This window comes from Labrus mixtus, chromosome 22, assembly GCF_963584025.1.
Source record: "Labrus mixtus chromosome 22, fLabMix1.1, whole genome shotgun sequence".
Classification (NCBI taxonomy): domain Eukaryota; kingdom Metazoa; phylum Chordata; class Actinopteri; order Labriformes; family Labridae; genus Labrus; species Labrus mixtus.
Window position 1 is genome coordinate 7,943,859 of NC_083633.1, and position 11,638 is coordinate 7,955,496.

At 42.5% G+C, this 11,638-nt stretch overlaps 2 protein-coding genes across 2 annotated transcripts in view; both read left to right on the plus strand.

The window, feature by feature from the left end:
* Positions 1 to 5,330, plus strand: part of mpped1 (metallophosphoesterase domain containing 1) — a 149,815-nt gene extending 144,485 nt beyond the window's left edge. The window contains exon 8 of the transcript XR_009665986.1: positions 5,317 to 5,330. The gene's annotated coding sequence lies outside the window, so the exon portion shown is untranslated. The remainder of the gene's footprint in view (positions 1 to 5,316) is intronic.
* LOC132956220 (sorting nexin-4-like) lies at positions 2,733 to 11,443 on the plus strand. Its single transcript, XM_061029529.1, is given in 15 exon segments — positions 2,733 to 2,763; positions 2,766 to 2,848; positions 3,346 to 3,470; positions 4,147 to 4,285; positions 4,640 to 4,789; positions 4,888 to 4,935; positions 5,016 to 5,071; positions 5,570 to 5,642; positions 5,844 to 5,905; positions 6,329 to 6,394; positions 6,489 to 6,578; positions 8,004 to 8,103; positions 8,194 to 8,339; positions 9,050 to 9,164; positions 9,242 to 11,443. Coding segments are annotated over 15 exon segments (1,332 nt in total). The 3' UTR covers positions 9,290 to 11,443.
* Positions 11,444 to 11,638: the final 195 nt, after the last annotated feature.

An 11,638-nucleotide genomic window follows, 5' to 3' on the forward strand; every position in this document is an offset into this window, starting at 1 on the left:
CACTTGTCTAACACCGTGGCCAAATACCTAATAGTTTTTTGTCACAGTGAATGGTGTTCAAATTGTTGCAACTGTTAGCATTTCTGATTAACTAGCTTATTAGCTGTAGTAAACAAACAATGTTTCCTAAACCAGCAGGAACATTAATATCTACTTTCATTGATTAATGTTATTTCAGACTCCATGACTAGACAATCTTTAATGTTGTTTAATTAAAGCCTGTGTCAGATGTGATAGTAGTTTTAGCTAACATAGATGTTGGCTAATGTGATTGTAAAGAGGAGTATGTCAACCAAACATTTTAATCCCAAAAGTATTTTTATAGAATTTAAGTTGAGAAAGAGTAAAGCCTGATTTACCCACAATTTCTACATATTCCGCGCGCCGTTCTCCAGTGGACCAATCACAGGGTTGGAGATCTTAATCGTTTCGACGTGTAGTTACATTTTTGAGGAGGTGTACTTCAGGCGTACTTAGTCTTCTGCGTAGGTACAGAGCTACGCGAACGCAGAAGTAAATCAGGCTTAAGAGAGCCGCCGAAAAGTAACTTCTTCAAACAAGTATCACTCTAATCTTACAAAAAGAGGATGTGCAATAATGTGTTTATTCTCACGTCCCCCAAGGACAGAAAAAAGGTGAAACATTGCTCTCAAAAATGTACATAATTTTCTAAAAAGTATATCATAATCTATAGGAATGCTGGCCATAGCTAAAAAAAAAAAAAACCTCTAGTAGTGAGAAACCTAAGTGTCCTTTAAACAAAGACAACAATCAAAGCCCTTAAGCTTAATGCCAGCAACAGACCGCCATGATGGTGTCATGTTGTTAATAAGAAGATTTAAAAAATAAAGAATTTCTTTTGCAATAATGGAGCTCACTAATCCTGGCTGTGCTGTCAATGAGACTGCATCCGGTGGTAGTGTAACATCAGTGTTATCTGTGTTCAAATGGTCTGACCTTTGACTTGTGAATCTGTCATTTATCACTTGAATGTAAAGTTGTGTTAATGCACTGTGACTGTCTCTTTAGATTAAAATCTCTTAAAATGATTGGCTGTTCATCAAGTTTTTTCTGCAGGTGATGAGATATTCACTGTGATTTGTAACTCATTACCACAATTCAAAGACCTTAATCCTGGCCTGGAAAAGGAAGAGGATACGGAGCCCCTAAAGGAACATGGATTGAAGTAATAAAAATGTTGAGTCCTCGAGCAGGAACTGACTCTGAGGTGGATGACTATCTGCATGCAAAGCAACTAAAAAACAACAACGACAAATCAGTCAACAATCAAAGGCTCAATTTGGATCAAAACCTCTCATAAACAAAATGACAAACAATGTCTTCAGATATTACTACATACATTTCCATATGACCGGGTAGAAACCTCAAGTATAAGGCTCCAGGTGGATCGTCATGTGCCTTGAAAATCAGCAAAAAAGGCAAAAGCGTGAAATCCTCCACTAATCAAGGACTCTAAAAGGCGCACGGCCGATGATAAAAACTGTCTTAAGATAAAACTGAAGTGCCATGTTGACTTTTCCCGACTCTTGAAGGAGGGATTCCTCTCTCTCGATAGCTTTGCAAATCATCTCTCCCGTATGGTCTTTTCCTAACATGTTCTTTAGCTCCTGGATTTCATGATGGAGGGATTTATTGTTTTGCTTCAAAGCCTCCTTCATCTCCTTCACCTTCAAAAGTGCACTCTCCATCTCGAACACTTTGAGACAATACTCCTCCTGCTCCTTTTTCTCCATTTCCATTTGCAGCAATTCCTGAAGCGTCTGAACTTTGTACCAGACAGAGAGCCTCCTTTTCAGCCTTTTCTACCCTCCCACTGTCCCACATAACACAACATTCTGATGGCAAATACCACACTTACCATCAGTGACCTTTTGTGATGCACAATGGACACTTTCAATCTCATCCATTGACTCGTCCTCCTCTGTAAGGCTCAACACTTCAATATTTTCAGCACTGACTCCAAGATCTTAGTCAGGCTCTCCTCACGGTGTCGGAGCAACCTGCCCATAGTTTCATGATTTTCTGATGGACTGGTTTCTTCCATTTTTCTACTTCCTGTCTGGGTCAAAATAGCCTATACCTCTTTCTGATGGTATCTTTTGATGAAAATATATATTTTTTTAAATCTGTACTAAATCAAAATGTTAGTGACGGTATGTAGAAAATCTATCTACTGTGTGTAGTTGTGTTCTGAACCTGCCTTTTTTTATCTTTATTTTTCCTGTAAAATAAATATAAAGCCATGAGGGAATCGTGACGTCATTAAGCGCACAGTTTCAGAACGCTGAGATAAAGGTGCGTTTCAAATCCTGTTCCAGTGCCGGAAATCTGACTATTTAAAATGTCAACCAGGGAAGCGAAAACATCCAAAAATGTAAACTCGCCGTATCTCGAAATCTGTAAAACTGTGATGAAACAAGACAAGTAGAAAAAAAGGGCAAGCCCGTTGAATGTATGTATTTAAATTAGCCTGCATTCACATAGTGTGGGAAGTTTTCACATCAATATATGCCTTTTAATAAGGTAGTTTCCGGTTGCTACAGTGCGTTGCTTAACAGTTAGTTAACACCAAAGTAAGAGTTGTCTAGTTTCGTTTTAAACAACAAAAAACAACACATATCGTGTTTCAATCGCCTACGATGTTCCTACATTACGACTGACTCGTAAACGCACCCCTCTCGGATGTTGGCTGATGATGAGACGCTCTGCGCATGCGCCCTGGCTCATCCACAACATCAGGAGGATGGCGGAGGATGGTAAGGAAGAGTCGGTGGCCACTGACGACGACTCAGACCTCACAGCTGCCGATACCAGCCTGAACATCACGGTAAGAGCAGCTTCCTCCTCCCGTTTTATTCACTTTATTCACCACATCACTCCTACGATACAACAGGGCGGCGGGTAACGGGTTGTGCTAACGCTAAGTTAGCAGAGCTCGAGCTGTGTCTATGTTTTTGTCTCTGTATAAACTTTATTTAAATCATCGTTCAGGACAATGAACAATTTTACATCCTTGTACTTAAATTTAACGAAGTTACACCTGAGTAGTTTGTGTCTGTGAGAAGTTACAACACTTAAACGGAATTATATAAAAAGAAAACAAAGCAAAGCTGTTAATTAATCACCAATAAACCAAATACACATAATAAAAGGCATTCAAAATAAATCTTTAATCAGGATTACATTTTTAAAGCTTTCTTGTTGATAATTAAACACAAATGTGTTACGAGGAGTGTGCAGACGAGGTGTGAAAATGAGGTCTCTGTTGTACAAAGAGCTGTTTCCAAAGGTTTTCTAATGATACCGTGTGTCCTGATTGTTAAGATGGTGGAGGAGGGCTCCACTCTGATGCGCAGGATGGAGATCTGTGTTGCCGAGGCCGAGAAAAGGAGCGGGAAAAATGCAGTCAACATGCAGGAGACATTCACCGTGTATCTTGTGGAAACACGGTGAGGATAAGACGTCCCCTACCATCAGCTTAAAGGTCACATATTCACAAAATCCACTTCACCATGTTCCTCTAACTCTAATATGTGTCTCTAGTCCGTCTACAAACCCCCAAGTTATGAGAAAAGTTCATCCTCTCTGTCTTTCACCTGCTCCACTTTTTTTGAACTTTTTATGTGTTCTCAAACAGGCCGTTTGGAGATTTTCCCTTCATGACATCACAAAGGGCAGTAGCCCCTCCCCCAGTTGGGTGACACTCCCACAGCTAGGTGTTTGTTCTGCCCTGAGTCTGCCTTCTCACTGTAAACAATAGGACATGGAGCGAGAAAGCCCGAGTACACCCAAGCCCTTCCAGAGAGTGGGCGTGGTCAGACACAGCTAATTTACATATTTAAAGGTACAGACACAAACAGCCTGTTCTGAGCAGGGCTGAAATAGAGGTGGTTTATAGACATGATCAAATACAGGATCAGAGTGGATTTAGAACAAGAAACTTTACAGACATGTTTTGAGGAGCTCTGAGACTTAATTAAACTGGTTGATCAGGAGGAGAATATGTGACCTTTAAGTGAAGGGCTGAACTGTGTGTTGAACTGAAATGTGAATTGTGTTGCATAAATCCACTTCTGTTTTACATCACTGTGCAAAAATAACTTTTCTGTGGCCAAATCTTCAAAGGCCCATGGATGCAATCGCTGAAGGTCGTAACCTAGCCCCCGACTCTCTGTGGAGGAGATACAGTGAATTTGAACTTCTGAGGAACTACCTGATCGTTACCTATCCATACATCGTGGTCCCCCCGCTGCCTGAGAAGAGGGTGAGTAGAGTTTTCCAAACCCAGTGGAGTATATTTGCTGCTTGATACAAAACAAAAAGCATGATTCAAATTCTCCATGGGTAATCAAGATAAAAAGTACATCTGAAAACACCTCAGAGGTGCAACCCATCCCGCTGAGAGTGTCATAAACTGATGGGACTGTCTGCAGAGTCTGACTGTGAATGCACACAATGCAGCCGCTCACACAGATAATGTTGCCTAGTTGTCAGAGGCCTACATTTGATTATGCAAGGCGGCTTTGTTTATCTGGATGGCTTCTAGTGCAAAAAAGTGTACGGGCTGAAAGATGCACAACTTTGCAAAAATGTTCTTTCTTTTTTCACTTGTATGCAGGCGGAGATTGTTTGGCACAAGCTATCGGCAGACAACATGGACCCAGACTTTGTGGAGCGCCGGAGGGTCGGGCTGGAGAACTTCCTGCTCCGTGTGGCCTCACATCCGGTCCTCTGCAACGACAAGATCCTCTACCACTTCCTCACCGAGGTACGGGCTTGCAGCTGGGGCTCACTGCAGCAGTTCAGATCATCATCAATCGATCCTCTGAATTATTGGCTAACTTTTTTCTCTGCTGTGCTCGGCAGGAACACGGCTGGAAGGAGGTGGTGTATGAGACAGGATTTCAGGCAAAGGTAATGACGCCTCTGTGTTTATTCTAACGATGAATCCACGCAGAGATTCTGGATGATCACAAGGCTTGATCTTTTTTCAGGCAGATTCCAGACTGAGAGCGCTGAGTGCCACCTTCAGGGTGAGGAGTCCAGATAAGTAAGTGTGAAGATGAACTGAAACAAATCTATGCTGAGAACGTTTATGCACTGGTTTGTTCTAGGGATGCATCCGTTTCAATTTAATGGTGACATCTCGTACACCAAACTACTGATTTAGAGAAGATGTTTTTATTAGGCAGATGAAGTCACCTGTTGAACAAACTCTGATTTGTCAAAACTGAGAGAATGTTTGGTCATTGTGGGAATCGGCAGTCTGCTAAATTGTTTTTTTTCAAACATCAGTATCGGCCCTGATTTTTGCCCGATCGTTGCATCTTTAATTTGTTCCATTAGGTTGCTGACTTGTCCTTTACACACCATTTCTGTCAGGACCTAAAGACATTTTCAACCAATTTCAACCAAAATCTTAAAAAGTGTTACTGTTTTCATGTATGGATGAATGACTACAGCACCTTTAAATAACATGGTAGACTGTAGCTAAAAAAGATCATTTAAACACTTTCTCTTCTACACGGCTTTATTTCCTCTCACTCAGGAGATTCATGGAGATGAAACACTACAGCGACGAGCTGCAAGCTCACACATCTCAGCTGCTCAGAGCTCGAGCGGTAAGTCTATCTCTCTCACACACACACGCACACACACACACTCATGGACACAAAGAAAGACTCAATGTGTATTTGTAGGTCATTCAAAATACTGATTTGAATCTTTAAACGTGCAGTATTTAAACTTCGCCACCAGGGGGCTCTCAATCCAAACAACACTTTGTACACTTTTCATGGTTTTTTTTTTTCTGTCTCTTTCAGAGGGTCGCTGATCGACTCTACGGAGTTTATAAAGTCCACGGGAACTATGGAAGAGTCTTCAGGTCTGACAACAAACATTCCTATATTTCTCTGTCTGTGCATGGCTCAGATGGACGCAGATTATTGATTAATGGCAAATTCATATGATAATAGTAATAACAATACAGCACCTTAAAAAACATTCATATGATCACCAGCTATGATTTGTCGGAATGTCGAGAGAGTATCCTGAAATGTCTGGAATTCTTTTCTTTAAAACACTGAACACAGAAGTTTCCTGTAAAAACAAAAGTATGAGACACAATTCAGCAGACGGCGTGCGTTTCGAGGGGCTGCTCGGCGAGCTGCCGGTTACATTAGCTTTTAATCCTGCACAAGTGTTTTTTTAACGAGCCAAGTTATTGGTAGAGGTGACAAACTCTTTTTGCTCACTAAATGTGTTTCCCTGTGTGTGTGCATTTGTGTGTGTCTCCTGTGCACTGCAGTGAGTGGAGCGCCATAGAGAGAGAGATGGGAGACGGGCTGCAGAGTGCGGGTCATCATATGGATGCGTGAGTATCAAACACAGAAACACGTTCTGTCGGATTGTTAGAAAATATTTGTCGCTTTTGAAGACTGATTTTGTTTATTGTGACATTTCTGCAGATATGCTGCTTCTATAGATGATATCTTAGAAGAGGAGGAACATTATGCCGACCAAATCAAAGAGTATCTCTTCTACGCTGAAGCTCTGAGGTGAGACTCCAAAATCATCTTAACCAAGCACCGCACACACACTGCACTGAGGTCATAATCCTGCTTTTAAAGAAAACAGGAATACTGTTCAGTAAGTAAAGCTTGTGGAGCTTCTTTGATTGAAAGAGTCCTATATCAAAGTTAACGAGTGACCAGCGGAGTTGGGCAGCGCGACTCGCGGGCTGTGGGTCTACAGGCTACTTCACAACTTTCACCGTAGGCTGAGAGCTTTAGCTAGCGTACTCAATCAATCAATCATTATTTGTAAAGCGGCAACTGTTATCTCAGACGCTTTACAAAGAGCAGATGAGATAATATGCAGGAAGGATCGCTCCTTTGTATTCCTCGCGTTCCTGTTGTCCACACGTCCTTGCCGCTGATGTCGGAGCAGGCCGTGCATGAATGAGGATAGCGGTGGTTGTAGGGTCAACGCAGTCCGATGGTGGGGGCTGGGCGTCGGGTGTGTAATGGAAAAATTCTGTTCTCCACGTTGTTCTACTCACAGCTCACGTGAGGAATGCAACAGTAATTTATAAGCAATATTCTTGTTTTGTCTTTACCGTGTGTATGAAGGTTTCTCACAAATAGCAAAATATCGAAGATACCCAGACCTGAAGTTTCCTTGACATTACTGTTGTGCGACGTGTTGAAATAGTAAGAAATGTATGAAAAAATCTCTTCGATATTTGTGACTGCGACTGTATTGACACTCCTTATATAGGTATGAAGGTTTCTATGTGAAGCATGTGTATAAAAACCCAAGCATACTGTGATGACGTTGAACTTTCCTGCAGAATGTCTCTCTGACTGACACTCTGGAGATCTGTTCCTTCTACTTACAAAGAAGAATAAATAACCACCAAAGACTCGAGATCCTTTCTTTTGCATTGATAAAAGAAATTTCCAGCACAGGTGGTAATAGTGCCCGATCACCTCGCTGAAGGTCAGGGGAGCTCCGTCTACTCGAGAGCCCAGCTTCTGCTGCTTGGACAAGTCCTCCTGGGTTTCTGGCACGGAAGGGGGAGTGGGGGGTCCAGGTCCATAGCACTGTACTGTAGCTAGTAGGAGTGCACACCTCACAGGAGGTGAAAACAGATGGTCTTAAAAGAGCGACACAAAATCTGCACGTTGTGGTCTTTGCTGAACAACCCTTAAAATGTTTTAAATCTCTGGCAGACCTTTAAATTCAGACTGCGTCTCATATACCGGGTACTCTGTAGCAGCTTAATCCGTCCCGATCTGAAGACTGAGACAGCACTGAAGGTTGTTCTTACGCCACGCTGCTTTAAGGGATCATAAACTTGTGTTTTTGTCATAGAGCAACGAGCGACGACATCTTGCTGCTCACTCATTCACTTCTTCAAAGTTTTGTCGTTTCTGTGAACACAGCAGATAATGAAAACGTTGAACTCTTTGCTGTGGCAGGGCAGTGTGCAGGAAACATGAGCTGACCCAGTTCGAGCTGGAGATGGCGTCCCAGGACCTCGTCTCCAAGAAGCAGCAGCGTGAGGAGCTGGCTACAGGGGTAAAATAATACTCCACATGACTTTCCCTTTGTGTCGTCAGGAGGATTATTACAGATGTTCAAAACTCTCTGTGTTTCCATCGTCCTCAGATTGTGCGCACGTTCTCCTTCAAAGGGATGACCAACAAGCTCTTTGGGCAGGAGGCTCCTGAGCAGCGGGAGGCCAGACTGAAGCTGCTGGAGGAGCTGATCGTAGAGGGGGAAGACACCGTCAAGGAGAAAACTGTCGAGTGCGAGTGAGTCCTGCATGCTGCTTTGTCGACAGATTACAGCAGCCTTTAAAGAGGACATGTTATCCCCCTTTTCCACCTTTTCAAACAGTCCCCTGTGGTCTAAATGAAACATCTGAGCTGTGCTTTGGTCAAAATATAACATGAATCAAGCACCAGAGGAGGTTTGTGACCCTGTATAAACCAGCTCTCTCAGAACGCTCCCTTTTGGTGTGTGTGTCTCTTTAAATGCAATGAGCCCACCCTGAGTTTTCCTGGTAGACATCACTCCTCTGTAGCGAGAATAAAAATGGCGGATCTGCGCAAAAGTTTTGCTCTAGGCTGGAGGTGGAGTCCATGGGTGGAGATACCAGGGGAGGGGAGGGGATTTTCTTTTACCAAAATCCCACTGTGATGTCACAAGGAGAGCACATTTGAAACGAAGCATTTTTCTGTGTTGTAAGACTTATGCAGACCACAAACAAAGGACTGGATGGGTTTATTTCACATTTTGTGGGTCAGTAGACACTCAGGTTACCCAAATATATGTTCAAAAACACTGAAGAAGTGGATTTTTCATAATATGTCCCCTTTAAAGGAAAACAGTTTTTTTCTTGAAGCTGACTCCTATATTTAAAGATTTTAACATTCAAAACTTTAAAACAAGAGGCGGCCCAGATTGGAACTCTGGATGTCTTCTTTACAAAACTAATCTTATTGGATGTGATTCTCCGCAGAGAGCATGTTGAACGTGCGTGGGTGGACATGCAGCGCTTCAAGGAGCAGAAAGACAAAGACCTGCGGGAGGCGCTCATCAACTACGCCGTCATGCAGATCAGCATGTGCAAAAAGGTACAGCTCCGTTATCTGACCGGTTACACAACTGTTCTGATGCTTCAAGTGTTTTTAATCACTCTCTGTCTCTGCAGGGAATACAAGTGTGGAGCAACGCCAAAGAATGTTTCCTCAAGATGTAGAAGACGCCATATTCACGAAGAGTACGCCTGCTGGGCGAGTTCTGGAGAAGTAAAGCAATTTAAAGATTGTGTGGTTTTCACAAGGTTTCTATACATGCATTAAGTTTACATTTTGGGAATTAATGAGGCCGGAAAAAGCTTTTTTGTACAATGTGATGTGCAGGACGATTCTTCAGAGATTGACTCTCAACCCCAATTTTCACATTCTCCGAGGGCGCTGCTGTCCGTCAGCGCTGCACACTATAACGATTGTTTTTCCACAGCGGGCGCCGCGGTCCGTCTCGGTAGCGTGCCAGCAGCGACACTACACCCTGCTCCGTTTCAAATACGAGTCTCATATAGACGGAGCTTGCTGCAAGCACACGTCGAGCTGGACAGAATAGAACGACCTGGACAGGAAGTCAGGCAAGGACGCACACAGAGCATCTGGTCAATTTCAAAATAAAACACAATATACGGACTCACAATCGACATCCTCATCCTCAGAAATACAAAGCAACATGTTTGCACGTCTTGTAGTTCTCCTGTGATGTGCGTACGGCTGCTCATGACTCACATTACAGAAACTGATCCAGTGGGGCAGGACGCACGGCGTCCGATGGAGCTAACCGTGGTGCTGTCAGGCCACAACGCAGGACAGAGTATGTGGACATTGGGGGACAGAGTTTGGCTGTCTCAGACACAGCAAGGCTTTTCATAATAACCTTCAGTCAAGCTATGATACGAGTAAAAATCTAACGATGATGATAATTGTTTCGATTCAACGGCAACAGAAATAGAAGTCCTCGTCACCCTGTGCGGTTTAACTCCTGCACAGTCTCAATTCTCAAACAGCAAAACATTGCTAACAAATTTCTGCAATTTGAAAAGTGTTTAGGAGTTTGCGTGCAATTTTGAACCAAGTCTTTCCTCTCCAAAGAACCTTTCCTATGATAAAGATGTAGTTTTTTTTCAAAGCTTCGGTCCGTCTCGATTCTGTGATCTTTAAAATAACAGATTGTATCGTTTTTAAAACGTATTGCACGTTTTGACAACCTTATTGCTGAATGCCAACAGATGCTTTTTCGGCCCGTCTCTGCTCCACAACAACATCTGATTCACTTTACTCAATGTGTCTGCTTCCACTGTCTCTGCTGCCTGTTGGTGGTGAAAGACGAGGGAGCGCGGAGATGACACGTGACGCACACGCATCTGGTGAAAGTTTGGGGTTAGACGCGGCCACAATGAGTCTGACTATTAACTCTTTAATTCTTGATCTACTAAATCTTCCAATTTTAATGAAATGCCAGATTGAAATGATTAAATGATCCTCTGAAAAAGTCTAACTAACGAGTTAAAATAACGTGCTCAGCGAGCGTTAACAGTCAGGAGTGGATTTCTTTACTAAAACATTTAAATCATGATATAGAAAACACCATCCAGCTGTTTTCACATCTGCACTCCTGAAAATATCTAGATCATTGGAGGAGGACTGCTCCGGAGATTCTAATGACCTGGCCATAATGCAGCAGGTTCATTAGAGCACGGAGATGGTAGAGGTGGCGTGCAGACAGTCTGTGGTCGTGCAGCGATCACAGGGAATAAACGTCACCACCCCCTCCCACTCGCTCCAGGTGAATTCTCCTGATTATATCCTGCTGCGTTCTCACATCAGCTCACTCTGACTTTCTGCAGAATAAATACGAGGAGGCTGGAGGAGAAAAATCGGAGAGAAAAATGTGTCTGATTGTGTTCACACATGCAGCTCCTCCTGGAATTTTTCAGGGGTTTCCTGCATGTGTGAAAGCTCTATCTGAGTGGCATTACATTCTTCTACTTCGATTAACTCTTAATATATTTATGCTTTGAATTAATCTGTCGGGATTGAAGAAGATCCAGGACTTATTCTCCTAATGAGCAACAAGCTGCACACAAAGACTTTATTTGTTTTATTGGATTAATTATTAATTTATTGACTGAAACTTCTGCGTTTATTATTTAAACAACATTTCTGTTTCTAATGTTTGCCAGCAATAAGCTTCGTGTTTGAACCTGTGAAGTTTTTGTCCTCATCCTTTTTTTTTTTATAATTGTAATTTGGACGTTATTTTTGTTGCTTTTATTTGAATTAAACTTGTTTTTTGAATCAATAAATACCTCGAGATCCTGCAGCTTCATTCATGTTTCACACATAGACGATGTGATTACACACACACACACACACACACACACACACACACACACACACACACAGTGAAAGAGGCGATGGTCTCTGATTACCACCTCTGAGACCTCAGGGATGATTGAACCTTGTGGTCTGGTTCTATAGATGTGCACAAGAAGATGTGTAAGAACATGAAATGCAGTCTG